At 41.2% G+C, this 17,422-nt stretch overlaps 1 protein-coding gene across 3 annotated transcripts; it reads left to right on the plus strand.

Moving 5' to 3' along the window:
- Positions 1-3,886: 3,886 nt before the first annotated feature.
- KBTBD2 (kelch repeat and BTB domain containing 2) lies at positions 3,887-16,875 on the plus strand. 3 transcript variants are annotated; one of them, XM_044454779.1, is made up of 4 exons: positions 3,887-4,002; positions 10,523-11,061; positions 13,177-13,342; positions 14,178-16,875. In XM_044454779.1, the coding sequence occupies exons 2-4, from the start codon at positions 10,892-10,894 to the stop codon at positions 15,711-15,713; spliced, it is 1,872 nt and encodes a 623-aa protein (XP_044310714.1). In that variant the 5' UTR covers positions 3,887-4,002; positions 10,523-10,891; the 3' UTR covers positions 15,714-16,875. The 3 variants fall into 3 exon arrangements, with proteins under 3 accessions (XP_044310714.1, XP_044310706.1, XP_044310722.1); XM_044454771.1 differs by lacking the exon at positions 3,887-4,002 and adding an exon at positions 4,007-4,109; XM_044454787.1 differs by lacking the exon at positions 3,887-4,002 and adding an exon at positions 4,225-4,974.
- Positions 16,876-17,422: the final 547 nt, after the last annotated feature.

Raw genomic sequence — 17,422 nt, forward strand, 5'->3', positions numbered from 1 at the left:
TAGTTTAAGAGGACACATACCTTCACCAAGCTATTGACTGCCTGAATTGTCTAAAAATAAGGCAGACCACAGAATCCCCATGAAGGCATGTATTCATATAGATCAGGGTTGGCAGAAGTTAGATATCCAGATACTTTGGACATCAGCTACCATAAGCTTTCCCCAGCACAGCCAAAGCTCAAGAATATCAGGAGCAGACAGAAGAACGGCCTTCTACCCACCCCTGATATAAGAAAAATGATAGAGGAGGCCTACTTCTATTTGGTCACTGGAAAGCTTTTAGAGGTTGTTATAGCTTCAGTGTTTCCCTTCCCCACCTCTTTGTAACCTTGAGACTTTTCTCAAGGCTTAAAAGATAGACACACCCTTCCAGAATTTGTCCATCTCTGCACTTGGGTCAAGAACAAATTTGGCCAGGCTGATCTCTACAACATTCAGAGAAGGCCAGATCACATGGTATTTATTTGGGGTAAGTTCCCAATAACTAAATTTGTAAATTTCTACACACACTGTGGATCTTCTTCCAGATGCTCTTATTCACAAAGCCCTAGAAACACAGAAGCAAATGCTCTTTCCCATGGCCTACTAGTCACATACCCCATTCCAGCCTTCCTAGTCAAGTTACACTACACATTTTTGTAGGAAATCTCAAATATCAGAGATACCACTATTTTCCCACCATATGATAGAGCAACCATATAGCATAACCTATGGATTTTTTTTAATTCAAAGAATGAGCTCTTATAGCCCAAACCTCTTCATGTCTACTTTCTGAGTTGTCCCACTGCATTCATCAGGAATAACACTAAATATACAGGGTATGTAGCAGAGCTAGTTTGTTGACTAGCTCTTCAGTAGTACAATTATTTCCTAAAACAGCCTAAAAACACTTCAGTGAGCGCCACCTCTCCGTTCACTAGTCAAGGTACTCTTCACCTTTCTTAGTCCAAGGCAAAAAGAAATTCTTGTGACTGATTTCCATGTTATTGCAGTACAGCATGCTTACTATTGAAATGCTTTAAAAAAATCTCAACCTCACCTCTCCATTGAACAAGCTATCATGATATATCCCAAGATGTATAATTCAGTATTATTAGACTTACTAGTTAAGGTAATTGTATACAGGTATAAAAAGCTGAAGGAGATAAAAGAGAACCATAGCAACTCAAAGGGAACAGAAGGCCACACACCTCTTCTAGAACCAAAAGATGATCAAACAGTACAACAAACCCTTTCAACCAGGGGCGAGCCTCAACCAACTGCAAAAGTCTCTTGCCTGAAGTTCTCTCTTTCATATACCTTTCATCAACCAGGTATCCACCCCCCACCTCAAACCTTTTTGAAATCCTTAAACACAAGCTCTAGTAAGCTAAGTCATTTCCACCCTCCTTTGACTTGACCCCAAACCAAAAATTCATGCTATGCTGCTGCTGATGCCTTTGAAAACAGCCCAGCAAAAACAGATGAGAAAAACCTCTCCTCTTTCTTAAGAAGCAGAATCGCTTCCTCAGCACACCTGGAGCCAATTCAGCTTGTTTCCATGAAACATCAGGAGGCTTACTGCTAACAGCCTGATTCTAGAAAGAGTGGAGTGTGGTTAAGATGATTAGGTTCAGTGAACTTAGGTGCACTTTCCACCACATACAGCTGCTTTCCCTCCACTTTTAAAGTTAAAAACTATCAGAATAGTAGAGGCAGAGCAAGGCTAGTTTCCACTGCATTTCAAGGCTGCAAACACTCCATCCACTGATGTCATTGTCAAGCTGCCCTTGCCTCTATCCTAGCACACTTAGGTGTGTTTACCTTTACATGAGCTCTGGTTGGCCTATCAGCTCTTCGGAATACAGTATAGTCCCTTACCTAGCAACATACTTAGGTAGTCCTGCTGGCAAGGTAAAAGGAAAATTGGCAGAGATTTCAGACCTTCATCACTTATTTGCTGATAGTCCCTAACTGAACTAGGTAGGTGTGGTGGCTGTAGGGTTATAGTTGCAAGGGGGAAAAAAAGAAAAAAGAGGAAGGAAGGTTCATTGACAACCATTTTTAAATTGTTGCATTTATATTTTGGCCTTCCTTCCCAGGAACCCAAGGATACATCTTTCTATTTTATCCTCACAACAACCCTGTAAGGTAGGTTTGGCTGAGTCAGTGACTGGCCCAAAGCAAGCTTCATGGCTGAACAGAGGCTTGACCCTGGATATTCTCAGTCCAACACTCTAGCAATTATAAGACACTAGTTCCCCATAATTACATTACATCTCATAGTATTTATATTTTACTATGGTAATAATACCACATTACATTTAGGATTTAGATAAGGTTTAGGGTATTCAGCCTGCTCCCCACTACTCCTAATGGCATGAAAGGTAGTTCAGTATCTTTTTTCCCATATTACAGAGTGCAACCTGAAAGATAACAGTGCAAAGTACCAGCTAGCCCCAAACATAGGCAAGGGCCTTGTAGCCAGTCCTCCAGCCACCCTCCTTTTCAACTTTGCTGTTTCTGTCTCATAACTAACCTCCTTTCAGATGTATGAACTGCGACAAAAACTGTGATTTGCTGCAGCACCTGGGCAAATCCTGGAGCCAGCACTAGAAGGGGCAGCACAATCCCACTGCACGAAGTCTAGTTGTTCACTTGCAATATACTGTATTTAGTTATCAGGAAACTGAGAATTTCCTTTCCATTTAACCTTACAACAACACTGTCAGGTAGGTTATGCCAAGAGTCAGTGAATGGCTAAAGTCACCTGGTGAGCTTCATGGCCAGGTGGGGATGTGAAAGCAAGTCTCCTGAGTTCCAGTCCAGCACTTAAAGTACTACACCACACTGAGACTTTTCTTTAATAGCTAGGAGCTGATGAATACAATATTTTAATTTCCCATCTTTAGCACAAATTATAAACAGATCATTCATGCCCTGCATACTTAGGACATACTAAATGGAAACATGAAGTCAGGGCATTTGCACACAGAATTTAAAAAGCAGCATTGGCTTCTAGTTCCCAGTGGTACCATAACTGCCATGTGACACGTGCATTGTTCTTGTACATTGTCTAGAAATGGCAATATGACGATACATAAAACTAGAAAATAAAAATTAAGAATGATGACAAATCAACTGGGACACCATGAAAATAACTAAACTGGAATGTTATAAGCAGCTTGTGCTGAAAATCTGAAGCTACTTACCTGAAAGTAAGCAACACTGACTTCTGTGGGACTTACTTCTGAGTAAATATGCACAGGATTGCACTAGGGCCTGTAAAATCATGGTCTGTTAGCAACTCTTATCTAGAACACCTTCCAGCCCTTGCAGATGTGCAATCATCATGCTCACTAAGGTCAAAAGAAGGCTACTTGTGCTCCTCCACTGTGACTTTTATTACAACAACCTTGGTGGGGCTCACAAAAAAATTCCCTTGCCAGTATTTCCGATATTGATTTTTGCTGTTTCGCTACTCGCCAATTCAAGGCCTAGACCGAGGACGTTTAGGCCCTAGAGAATAATTGCCTATGGCACCTTTCAGTGCGTGAGAAACTCTAAGCTTTTGTCACGGCTGTGTGGATAACAGCATTTTATAAAAAGATGCTTGTAGTTGCAACATTCGGCCAGCAAGGGGCGGGTCGGGGGAAGGCTCAGTAAGCATGGTCTCAGAACCTTTTTCTCTCAAGCGCCCAAAGAATCAATGAGATTGCCATCATAACGTCAGCCACGCATGCGCGAAACTGGAAGTCGGCGCTTCCCGGGTAAACTAGAAAAGAAAGGGGCGCATGCGCCTTAAGGCGGTGGGTTCAGAGGGAGGAGGTGATTCTACTGCTACGTAAGAATACAGCTTTCACCCCCCCCTTCTGTTGCTGCAGCTGCTCCTCCTCCTCCTCTTCTCCCGCCCACATCTGGCTCCCTTGCTCCGAGCCTGCGCAGGGGTGGGATAGAACTCGAGCAGAGTGCGCTCGCGCGCTTCGTGGTTCTTAACGGACGTTGGGGCGGGCGAAAAGCGAGGTGAGCGCGCGCGCAGCCGCCGTGTGTCCTTCGTGTCCCCCCCCCCCCGCTTCTCCGTGCTTGAGAGGATCCTGAGGGGGCAGAAGCAGCGGCAGCACAGGTCGGAGGTGAGGGAAAGAGGGGTTGGTCGCCCTATTTTGGCCTCTTCAGCCCACCTTTCTGTTATCGAGGCCTTTGTGCCGGGGTCTGGGGAGAGGAAACACCACCTCCTTTGCTAGTTCTGTGAGAGGAAACGGCCGAAAGCCTCGAGGTTTCATTCGTGCTCGTCCTTTCCCAAGCCGGGCTGTGGCCTGGGAGCTGCCCCTGCGGGGAGGAGGGGAAATCGCTGGGTCTGGAGCCGGTTGGGCTTGGATTGAGGAGGGGGGAGAAGATCGGAGATGTATGGCACAGGCTTCTGCGGAGTGTAACGGGCGGGATTGGAAAGGTAGGAAGATGAGGCCGGTGCCGCTTGGATTCTGCTGTGAGTCCGGTTGTTGCCGGGCTGGGTGGGTGAGTGGACAGGAAGGCGAGGGCCTGTGCGTGTATCTCGTTTCGGGGCCCAGCATAATATCCATAGTCCTCCTGTAGTGGCTCCACCGGTCGCCGCGCCGTAGGTTGGGTGTTGATGTTAGTGGGGCTTCGCTCTTGATATCAGTGCAGCCTCCTTGCCTGCCCCCGATGTCATACTGCGGTGAAGAAGCACAGCCACAAGGTGCTTTGTTCTGGAATGGGTGGGTGGAGGTGCTTTTCGGGATGCGTGGCATAGGCAGAAGAAGGGAGGAGTGAATGCTGCTAAATGTGCCTTGCCCGGCCTTCCTCAAAATCAAACGCGAGGGGGCTGGAGGAATTGGGGTGTCTGCATTGCAGCTGCAATTTTGCTTAGGGACGCGGCATTCTGATGCTTCTACGTACCACACTAATTTGGATATTCGCTCTGGGAACCCTACAGAGCTGCAGTTAGGAACATTCCCGGCCCTCCAAAGAGAAAAGCAGGTAGGATTTTTGACACGGCAGCCTCCTAGTGGGTGAACGATGCTATTGCTTGCCCCAAAGGATGAGGAAGAGATGAGTATTCTTCTCCTCCTGAAAAGGCTGTGGCTGTAAAGTTGGACTCTCTCTCTCTCTCTCTCTCTCTCTCTGCACACACACACGCACACTCTCATTCACTCACTCTCTAGGACTTACTTGGACTGTTATCCTGGTTTCTTTCTTCTCATTTCCTGGCCAGTACGGGAACTTGATGTGTGTGTGGGGAGGGTTGCATAATCAGAAGAGTGGTCAGATTGCTTATTCTATATAAAGCAGATGTAAATCAAGCTGCTGCATTAAAGTAAGATGTATAGTTTTTCAGGAGACGTAAAGTGCTGTTGATCATTTGGCACAGTGTTATTATCCTAAGCATTTTGTGAACAAAGTTAGGGAAGGTGGTGTTAAAGGTTGCCTTGGTGTTAATGTTGTTCCCAGTGAAATGCTGTTATATTCCATGCAGTGCTGTTATATTCAGGAACAGTGTTTCTGTGCAGGCAGTGGAATTGAGATTAAGCTTTAACTGATGTATGGCTCACTTTTAAAAGAAATCATTGCCCTGCTTAATGCTACAGACTCAGGTAAACAGGTCAAACAGTCCTAATAAGGATTTGTTTTAAAAATGGTTAACTTGGAATATGAATAAATGTATATTTTTATTTTAATAATTTCAAAAAGAATAGCCTGTTATAGTTGTGTGTTACTTGTAATGTTTTTGAATTCTTTTGTGTGTGTTTGTCAGATACTGCTTTTTACTTGGTCAGAAAGACTGCATTTGCAGTGCAGGCTTGCATAATCATACTGTTTAGAAATTTGAAAAATATGCTGATATGGGAAAGTTGCACATTGCATGGAAACTGCCATATGGGTAAGAAATTGGTGTTGGTGATGGCTAGAAATGTGTTCCTTGGGATTTCTCTAGAGATCAAAACTCGGTTTGATACAGTTGAGCATCATTGTTAAGGTATGGATAGAATGGACAGTATACTTAGGAGATTTGTAACTGAAACAAATCTGGGAGGAGATGGAATCATAGACTAAAAATTCAAAATGACTTCAATGAACTGAGCAGGCAGTAACAGAAAAGGTTGTGCGATTGAAAGACATGCTTAGTTAAGAAAACTTGGGTAGAAAGTTTAGTGATAACTTTCAAATGTACAAGAGTAAAGAGGAAGTAACTGGCTAGGCCACACAACTTCCAATAAAAATTGGTGTGTTAGGGTGTATTCCTATGGCCGCCTGGGAAGGTGGTCATAAGATTATTTATTTATTTATTTATTTATTTGGAAGGCTTCTATGCCACCCCATTCGCCAAAGCCTCAGGGCGACTCACAATAATAAATGTTTATTCAGATCTGGGACTCTAAAACCTGGGCCCACAGTCCAGCCTCCTCACAGCTGGTGCAGAAATAAGAGCACTGTCTTCCTCTCTGAGTTTTCATTTCCTCAAAGTCTAGCTGTAAAGGGTATGCTGGGGGTGGAAGAGGAGAATGCTAGAACCAGCGGCTTCGGTCGATTCTGACTAGATCTACTGGAAGATGATGCTTCAGAAGACATTTCAGCTTACCCATTTTTCCTGCTTGTGCACCAGTTCATTTGTAATCATTTGTTTCTTTCCTAGATTTATATAGCACCTCCATACCACATTGCCATTTCTAAGTAATTTATAAAAACTGTTCATGTGTGTCACATAGTAATGACATTTTGCATTGGCTTTTTTATTTTGTACATCTTAACTACTGTGTGTAAATGTCCTGGCTTAGGGTTTCTTGTTCAGTATATATGGTTTCCTAAGTGTGTGCACCTATTTATCATTCATACAGAAGATTTGAAATGTTTTATTCATCAGGTCCTAAGAAGAGAGTCAATGTCTTACAGAGTTAGGGTTAAGTGCTGGAGTGGAACTCAGGAGAATCAGGTTCAAGTTGCCAATTGGCCATGAAGCTCACCAGGTGACTTTGGGTCCACCTACCTGACAGGATCATTGTGAGGATAAGGACAGTTTCCATTTCCTGATAACTAAATGTATTGCAAGTGAACAACCAGACATTGTACAATCACACCATAATGCTGGCTCTTTCCCCTCCTAGCACTTAATTTAGATGGCTGAAACCACCTATCATATAGTGGCAACAGAGAATGCAATGGCAACAGAGATTGGATGCATGCATACCTCTGAATTCAGAAGTTCATGTGCATCTAAGGCCAGGGACATTGGATTGTGCCCTTAGTAGCTGATTCCTTTGTTGAAAGTGTTGTCTTTGGCTCAGAACCCAACTTTTTAAGAAAAGCTAGGGTTCTGTGCATGGAAAAAGCTGCATGGAGAATGTGTCTGGACATAAACATGGAGAAAATGCACCTGTCAGCTTCACCCCAACAATTTAACCATCTCCACCTCTGACCTTCTTGCATTGAGTAGGAAGGTCTGATGTGGTTTTCTTAGTGAATTTAGATCAAGATGCTTAAAAATATTTTGACAGTTGGGACCCTGCATTATTGGGATTGCCAGTTGCTTGGAGGATTCTAACTGCATTTGGCTGAATATATTTCAGATCCCTCTTTAGAAGTTCCTGCTCAGTGTGGGAAGATGAGGCATGGAGCTGGTGCATAAGTGGTGAGGCTGTCATGCATGACCTGGGAGTAGTAATGTTAGGCTTCATATGGACTTTGGTCTTTCATTCTGAGTATCATGATTAAAACAATGATGTTGGACAGAGTTATAAGGATGACAGAAGGGGATATGGAAGGTAAATCATAAAAAATTCATTATCTTTAGATTGCAAAGCAACTTTTGATGACATTGCTGATTTTTAGAAGTACAGTAAACAGATGTTCATCAGCATTACTGACAACAATCTAAGTAGTGGTTTGTGTTTCCATTTGTTGCCCTTGTCATTGAGAAATGACTCATCAACATTAGGCAAGGATGATAAGCCTTGTTTTCCCTTCATTTTGGAGTCAAGAAACCTGCAGGGATTTTCTTCATAGTTTCACTGGACATGAGCTAGAGAAGAAGGCTGGGGTCTCCTACTGAAGTGTTCATTGTACTTCTGATGACCACTGCTGAAACAAGACCCAGCCTTTCTTGCCAGTTCCAGCAGGGAATGATTGAAAATTATTACATTGCATTTATAACCTGCCTTTTTCTCCACTTGGAGGAACCCAAGACTGCTTATATTGTCCTCTTCCATTTTATTCTCACAACAAATTCTGTGAGGCAGAATATGCTGAGAGTAAGTGACTAGCCCAAAGTTACCCGGAGAGTTTCATGGCTGAGTGGGAACTAGCAGCTGAATTTCCCAGGTCTCCAGATTAATATGAATCACTGTACGATACTGGCTCTAAGTGGCTGCTTCAGGGAAGGGCCGTGGGGATGTTTGGAGTGCCTTAGCTGCTCACTGGAAAACAAGTCCTGGTTCCTGAGGGAAAGGTAGGGACTGAACATTTTTGAAGCAGACTGTTGAGGGAGTATTTCTATTAATCACTATCCAAATTAGTTCTAGGACTGGCTGTTTTTGTAATGGGCAAGGAAGGTGCCTCAGCTGCCCAGTATCAACTAGCAGTAACTTTTCTTTCTGAGGTAGCTGCCTCAGTCACCCCATTTTCTCCTCAGCTACAAGGTTTGGAAAGGTAGCAGAAAGCTACGCTTACTGAAGACAAGCCTCATTAAATGTAATGGGACTTGCTTCTGACTGAATACTCATAGGATTGCACTGAAGTGGAGGATCAGAATCTTGGCAATCAGAAATTGGCTTGGCTATCAAGGCCAACCAAAATTCATGTTTTTTGCAAAGAAGCAATTCCTTTTAAGCCACAGGTAGATTATGGCTAAGCATTTAAAGAAAACTTAAGAATCCCTTTAAGAATATATTGTAAAGGAGAACATAGCCAGTTACTCAGCAGAGAAAATTTACGTGCATAATAGTTTGGCTAGGGAAGAGATTGGGAGTGCATGGTCCACTGGATTTCGTCTAAGATTCTGTTGTGTTGTCCATCTTGATGACATCTGCTTAGTGCTGACTAGAATTTTTTCAAAGTGGGGAAAGGCCTTCTAAAAATTTGTCCCACCCAGAGTTGAAGGAGCACTTGACTCCTGCTGAAATCACTTTATGAAGTTCTCCTGTGGGAGTCCAGTTCAGCCATGTGATACCACCAGGGGAATATGTAGCAATGACCTTAGTGACTGAGCATGTTTGTGAAAGAGAAGGGTATCTACCAATGGCTACTGACTTAATAGGGTGTCTCAGGGTTTCTCATTTTCTCTTATGCATTTCAGCATCTTCACAGAGCTTCTGGCTATTACTATTTATTTTATTTTATTTATTTAAAACATTTCTATGCAGCCCCTTGTTCTATCGCAACAAAGCCTCGGGGCGGCTCACAGTGTAATAACTATCAAGAGAAACTGATGGAGTTTTCATCAGTATGTTAATGATACCATTTTTTCTTTTGTTTAAATCTGCTTCTAGGATGGCAGTGGAAGTTCTGAGTTGTTTCTTGGGAGCTGTGAGGGCTTGATGATAGTGAACAAAAAATTTAAGCCTGATAAAATGGAAGTACTGTTGGTTGAAGACTGCCAGATTCAAAATTGAAGATGCTACCTGTCTTGCATGATATCTCCCTTAAGACTTAGGCTTTTAGTCTTGAGGTGATCCAAAATTGCTCTTCAATGCCCAGATAGTGGTGCCACCTTTGAACAGATTTGGCTGGACTGCTGACTGTACTTTATCCTGAAGAAGCTAGGCTTGGGGCTAGGCAGACACACATGCATTAGTAACTTTCAAACTGGATGATCTGGTTTTGAATATTCCACACTTCGGTGAAGTACCTAGCCCTAAATTGATTTGGAAGAAAATTTTAATTTTAATCCATGCTCCTTTCAGCTTGGGGTGGTCTGTAAAGTATCTTCAAATATCAGCAGATGCAGATTTCTGGACAGATTCCTGCATCTGGTTAAACATCTAAATCAGATCAGTACTTGATTTCAGATGCTGGTTCTTCCCTTTTAAAGGCTAAGAAGTTAGAAGCTGTGTACCTTTATTACTGCCTTCTCCATTATGCTCCTTTCTGAGCATTTTGTTCAACATCTGAGACTCTGCTTTGGGTTCCTCTGCCAAGTAAAGTAAGATAACTGTCTATAAAGAGCAGGACCTTCTCTATTGTGGCCCTCTCTTTTGGGAGGCTTGATAACACAGAACACTTCTAGACACCAGGTTAAGACCTGGCTTTTCAGTGAGGTCTTTGGCATGAGCTAAGACTTACCCAGTGCAAGCACAGGACAAGACTGGTCAGTCATAATCTTGAATGGGTCTTGTGATACTCTGCACTGCTAATTCAGTGTTCTGTTTCTAGTTGTGGGCATTCTGAATGCATCAAAGGGGTAGAGAACATTGGATTTATTTTTTCTGCACTGGAAAATTTTCTTCATAAAACAATTGTTTAAAGTGTATTTATTCGTATTTCATGGCAAGGTTAGCTTAGACAAAATGACTGACATTGTTGTTTTTTCTTCTAGTCACAAGTGCAGCCATTGAATGAGAGATGGTTCAAGAAAATCTACCTCACAGATTCCATTTTTTTGCTCCTGTGCTGCTTCACTGGAATCCTCAACAGGAACTTGGCTGTCACTCTTGAAAGTTTCAGGAGAATAAATGGAGACCAAGTCAATGTATTGTGGCCTAGGAGTAGGTCAAGCTCTGACGTATTCTTGGTTCAGCAGTCCAATCCATCATTGCTAAATGTCTTAGTAAAGTTTGCAAAGGCCTCAAACAATATTCCCTGTAGTTTCTTCTGAATTTTTCAAGAAATGGTTGCTTGACCTCTTTCCTGCTGAAACAAAGTGGCTTCTCTAATTTGGTCCTGGAAATATTAATGGAATGCAGCCATGTCTACCCAAGAAGAAAGGCAGATCAATACGGAATATGCTGTATCCTTACTGGGGCAATTAAAACTGTTCTATGAACAGCAGTTACTGACTGACATTGTTTTAATTGTTGAGGGCACTGAATTCCCATGCCATAAGATGGTTCTTGCTACATGTAGTTCTTATTTCAGGTATGTGCTTAAAATACATTTTCCCCAAGAAAGTGTGTTGTGTTAATCTCATATGTCCAAAATCTTGTTGTGTAGTGTAATGGATTAGAGACAATGTCTACAGGTAATTTGAAGTGAATGGAAAATTAAAATATATTTTAAATTACTAATGTAGAAGGATGAAACTAGAGTGCACAACTTAAGGGCTGCACTGACTCTAGAACATTTATTGTAAGAGTGTTTTGCTCCCAGTGATCCCATTTTACTGCCAACTGTATATTATAGTACAGTGTATTATACAGTGTTTTATTATATAAATTAAATTACAATGACATCTATGTTATTGGGAATAGAGGAGTTATAGAATCAAATTTGCTTAATGGAAACAATATTTAACATCTCCATTTAGGAGAAATAATTTCTGCAGCTTTTTCAGATTTGTCAAGCAAAATGAAGACAATATTCCGTCTTGCTGTAGGGTTTACAGCAAATAGATCCTAAGTTGGGGGCAGGGGCAGAATACCAGTGGATCAGCAAACATGGGAAAAGGACACTGGGGAAGTATAAAATTTATATAAGAGACCTGTTTGATCACACTGGGCCTGAATATAAGCATGCGCCAGAGAAACTTAAAATGAAGAGCATGCTGCATGTTCCAAGACTATGCAGTACATAAGAGAGATGATAGTTTAACACTTTACCTCTAGATAAAATGAACTGCACAAAAACTGTTCTGGAAGAATTAAGCATGATAATATTGTAATGGTCTGCCAAGTTCCATTATGAAGTGGCTGCAGTGGATATAGCTCAGTATCTTCTGTGATGTTGCAGAGGGTGTTGAAACAAGCTTATATTCCCATAGCTTTTCTTTCATTCTTCCTTACACATTTGAAGCTTGCTGGTGAATGTAGTCTCAGTGAGTATTAATGAAATAAAGACACAGTATTAATAATCCAGCTTGACTTGCCATTGTGCTATGAATAGTAGAAAATGTTAGTAACTGAAGCTTCATTTGAAAATTAGACACCAGTCCCTGAACAAAACAATGGAGCCACAGCTGTTATTTATTTATTTACTTACAACATTTCTATAAGATGCCTGTTTGGACCATTTGCAAACACTGTAGTAGTTTAGGTCAGGTACTCTGAAACAAGGAATAAAACAGACAATGCTCATCCTGAAGCTCTTCTGGTGTCTAGACATGACTATATGGTGACTGCATAGAAAGGAGGTTAAAATTACTGGGGTGCTACAGGTCTGTATAAAGTACTGAAATGCTTGCATACTTTTTGTAGTTTACTACAAACTTAGTCCAGTGGTACTAATTGCATTTTGCAGAGTGTGACCAATGTTGATGAGAGATATTAGGTAGTTAGATAATAAGACGTCCCTGCAGATTTTATAGTGGCTAATAGGGGGTGGTGCTCAACTCCCTTTCTAAGGCTGTGAGCCAGCTCTGTTCAAAGACGATCCTGTGGTCAGCATGATGTCACAGAGCACCGTTATCTTCCCACCAAGGTGGTACCTATTTATCTACTTGCATTTCATGCTTTCAGTCTGCTAGGCTGGCTATGAGCTAGGGGTGAACCAACTTTGTCTGGCAGAGGCTGAGCTCGAACCTTTCGAGTGTTGACCATTCCTGGAGGACTGTTCCAGCATCATTGAGCTAAGGATATAATAATAGTTGGGTTTTTACTGTCACAGAATAGAAATTCAGCCATCAGAATTCCTGCTAAGATGAATACAAATTAATTCAAGTATATAAATAAATGTTTATAATTTAAATGTAACAGACGTTAGTACCTTGCTAGAGATATACTACATCTGGATAAATTAAAAAACTTGTTAAAATAATTTGAGTTGTTCATAGTGCTGAGCTGCAAATTAAATGGAGACTCCTGATAGTATGCAGGATAACACAGTGGTCCCAGTTGCAAACAAAACTTGAGTGAAGTATGATCAACTTCAAAGGGATTATGAAGGAGTGTAAGTTGGAATGTAGCTGTTGTGAATCAATGTATAGTTTTGAAAGCTTTGTAATTTATTGACTTTTATTCATCCTTGGTCTCCAAAGAATTGGAAGAAACTAAAGCTAGAAGATAGCCACAGTTAATGTATTTCATGTTTTTCTATCAGGGCTATGTTTATGAGTGGGTTGAGTGAGAGCAAACAAACACACGTCCATCTGAGGAATGTGGATGCAGCCACTTTACAAATAATAATAACTTATGCTTACACGGGTAATTTGGCAATAAATGACACAACTGTCGAACAGCTTTATGAAACAGCTTGCTTTTTACAAGTAAGTATTCTATACCGAATTTTCTAAGTTTTTCTCAAATCACCTCTTTAATAGCATTCTTAATTAAAATGTGTAAGTAGAACAAGTGGTTCTCAAAGTAACTTGTGCTGTGTAAAAACAGAATAGAGATAATTTGAATAAAAATTACTATGGAAGCATGTTCATGTTTTTCATTAAGGGTGCTATTGTTATATATATATAGAGGGAGGGAGGGAGATACATCCTGTTGGTTTGAAAGGATTTTAAGGAAATACGTCTAGGATTATGATGTGAAATTGATACATGCAATGATTCTCCATAGAGAATCTCACTAAAGATAATCATGAATAGAAAATAGTCACTAGGATTAGAGAAACTATTCCAGTAAAAAAAACAGAAAATCCCAAAGGTTGATTTGTTACCCTCCCAGGCACAAAACTTTGCTCAAAATCACTAGCCAGAGTTCTTTACACTCTGATGCTTGTGGCTCTTCATAGATCTGTCTCTCTTTATTCACACAGAAATAATGCAGAACACATTAACCATTGCAAGACAGCCCGTCAGTACTCAAGCAATTTTGGTGGTAGCAAACAAATAGGGATGCTTTCTCTGTGTGCTTTTTATGCTTTCCAGGCTACAAATGCTCCTTAGTATGTTATAGTTATTATGTTTGAACATGAAGAAAGTCCATATCCCGTGACTGATCCCTTTAGCCTTATCCAGTAGAAGCTTAATAAGCTGAAAGATTGCTTGTATAGAAACCTAGGAGCTGGATCCTTTCCTGCTTTTCCTTGGTTACTAACCAGAAGTATGGCTTTAATGTAAGCTTCTAATAGCATTGCCTTTTCCATTGCAGGTAGAAGATGTGTTACAACGATGTAGAGAATACTTAATTAAAAAAATAAATGCAGAGAACTGTGTGCGGCTGCTCAGTTTTGCTGATCTCTTCAGCTGTGATGAGTTAAAACAAAGTGCTAAAAGGATGGTAGAACACAAGTTCACAGCTGTATACCACCAGGAGGCTTTCATGCAACTCTCACATGATCTGTTGATAGATGTTTTGAGCAGTGACAATTTAAATGTGGAAAAGGAAGAGACAGTTCGTGAAGCTGCTATGTTATGGCTGGAGTACAACACAGAATCTCGATCACAGTATTTGTCATCTGTTCTTAGCCAAATAAGAATTGATGCCCTATCTGAAGTTACACAAAGAGCTTGGTTTCAAGGCTTACCACCAAATGATAAGTCAGTCGTGGTTCAAGGATTATATAAATCTATGCCGAAATTTTTTAAGCCAAGACTTGGAATGACTAAAGAGGAAATGATGATTTTCATTGAAGCTGCTGCTGAAAATCCCGGTAGTCGTTACTCTTCAGTATGCTACAGCCCACAAGCTGAAAAAGTTTACAAGCTCTGCAGCCCTCCTGCTGATTTGCATAAGGTGGGGACACTTGTAACTCCTGATAACGATATTTATATAGCTGGTGGGCAAATCCCACTGAAAAACACAAAAACCAACCACAGTAAAACTAGCAAATTTCAGGCTCCCTTCCGAACTGTGAATTGCTTTTACTGGTTTGATGCCCAGCAAAACACTTGGTTTCCAAAGAGTCCAATGCTGTTTGTCCGTATAAAGCCATCCCTGGTTTGCTGTGAAGGCCACATCTATGCAATTGGAGGAGATAGTGTAGGCGGAGAGCTCAACAGAAGAACTGTGGAAAGGTATGATACTGAGAAAGATGAATGGACCATGGTAAGCCCACTGCCCTGTGCATGGCAATGGAGTACAGCAGTTGCTGTTCATAACTGCATTTATGTAATGGCACACAACTTGATGTACTGTTACTTTCCCAGGTCAGATGCTTGGGTTGAAATGGCTATGAGACAAACCAGTAGATGTTTTGCTTCAGCTGCTGCTTTTGGGGATAAAATATTTTATATTGGAGGTTTGCATGTTGGCACCAATCCTGCCATAAGACTTCCTACTACCCCTGTAAATGGGTCTTCCGTAACAGTGGAAGTTTATGATGTGAATAAAAATGAATGGCGAATGGCAGCCAATATTCCTGCCAAGCGGTATTCTGACCCCTGTGTCAGAGCTGTTGTGATCTCCAACTCTCTGTGTGTCTTCATGCGAGAAACCCATATGAATGAGAGAGCCAAGTATGCTACCTATCAATATGATATGGACCTTGACCAGTGGTTCTTACGTCAGCATATATCTGAGCGGGTGCTCTGGGATTTGGGGAAAGGCTTTCAATGCACTGTGGGAAAGCTGTATCCCTCTTGCCTTGAAGAGTCCCCATGGAAGCCTCCTCCATATCTCTTTCCACCAGATGGGGCTGATGAATTTGAGCTGGATGGAGAGGTGGTTACACTACCACCTGTATAGCTTCCAGAATTCAGAGACTGCATGCTTGTAACAGCTTGTCATGATTTTTTTTTGTTTTTGTTTGAGAGCGAATAGGGCAGAAACTGAAACATTAAACTGACTTGTATGTATGCCCTATATAACATTTTGTCGCCATTTGACTGTAAATTGGTGAAATGTATGAGCAGATATGCTTCCATAATCTGAAAAAATCCCTCTGATAGTTGATGGGATATATATGTATATTGCAAGCTTAAAGCATCTGCTTATTGTCTAAATTTTAGTCCTGTGAAGACTTTTAGTTCAGGAAAATTTCACAAAAGCAGCTTCTATTTCTAGGATGGTATGTAATTGCTCGAAGTATCTTCCAGTTATATTTGAGTGAGTTCTGGAGATCTCTGTATGTGCTAGTTATGTAGATTGTGTAGCCTAATGAAATGTGCTACACTTAATACACAACAGCCGTGTTGGTATAATAATGCCATGTAAAAGAAGAATCAAATCCCATGGATCTACCTGTGGTAGGAAGGGTAGATCTTCCATTTTACGGTGACATGCAGGGCAAAATGACTGCAGGCTCAGTCAAGCTGTATTAATATTATTATTATTAGGTGCATGTATTTTCACTAACTTATACCTGTCTATTTAGAATACAGGTCTTCCGAGCAGCTGGTAGTTTACCGGGTGTGAACTTAGGTTGCTGGGTTTGCAATATGAATTGCCAGCCCTTCCTAGTGCGGGTCTGTGTGGAGCTTTTGATCAGTAAATTGCTCCACATTCTGTGTTTCAGAAACATTGGCTCATGCATATTACTTCCTGCTGCTTATGTTCCCCATGCCCCAATGTAAACATAGTGTGGATTAACCAGGTCTTTATTTTTGTTAATTTAATAACAAGCATTACTGTAGTGTGACTGTGTATAGATATCCCTTAGCTGTCTTTTTTTTTTTTTTTTTTTTTTTGACGGGGGGAACAAACTTCATTCAGGAATACTCTGTGCAGGAGAGCAGTTGACTAGTGCTGCTCTGGCATTAATCCCAGGAACCACTAGCAGTAGAGGGGCGCCACCAATCTTACATGAGCACAGGTGCTTCATGATGGATCATACTAGCATGTTCAGCTGCATCATGTTCTGGCACTGTATTTTGAATGGTATTAATTTATTAAAAAAAGTGAATCAAAATTTGTATACTCTTATTTTTTTGCAAGACAGATGATATGTCATTGTAAGCTAAGGCTGTTGAGATGTTTGTATTATCGTGAATGAGCAAGTGTACTGGTATATGGCTCTGACTTATCAGGACAACAAGCCAATTTGTCACACCAAACACAGGTTGCCTGGCAAGCTTACCGCTTCTGCTGATAGGAATAACCAAGATAGAGTGATTGAACAGGATGCATCAACATATGTGCTCACTGACAGTAAGCATGCCATGATGTATGAATTAATCCAATGCTGTTATCTTGAAGTCAATAGCGTTATGATCTATCTATCCACTTAAGTGCACACTGATCTTTCAGAATAATTACTTAATTGGCTTCACCCATTCAGAATAGCAGAGACAACAAAAAGTCCAAGTGCTTCATACTGCTTCTTCCCTGTTCTTTTCAGCATTGGGTGAAACAGCTTAGTATTTCCCTATGGAGAGATCTCTATTTTTCAAAAAGTATCTCTCCAAATTGGGAGCCTCCAGCTTCCTAAAGCTATATTTAGGACAGAATGGGAAGTA

This window comes from Varanus komodoensis, unplaced genomic scaffold (assembly GCF_004798865.1).
Source record: "Varanus komodoensis strain SLA01 unplaced genomic scaffold, ASM479886v1 scaffold10, whole genome shotgun sequence".
NCBI lineage: Eukaryota > Metazoa > Chordata > Lepidosauria > Squamata > Varanidae > Varanus > Varanus komodoensis.

Coding starts and splice junctions, on each gene's coding strand:
- KBTBD2 (XM_044454779.1), top strand. CDS start 10,892: ATGTCTACCCAAGAAGAAAGGCAGATCAATACGGAATATGCTGTATCC. Junction 11,062..13,176: donor ACATGTAGTTCTTATTTCAG/GTATGTGCTTAA, acceptor TTTTTCTATCAG/GGCTATGTTTATGAGTGGGT. Junction 13,343..14,177: donor AAACAGCTTGCTTTTTACAA/GTAAGTATTCTA, acceptor TTTCCATTGCAG/GTAGAAGATGTGTTACAACG.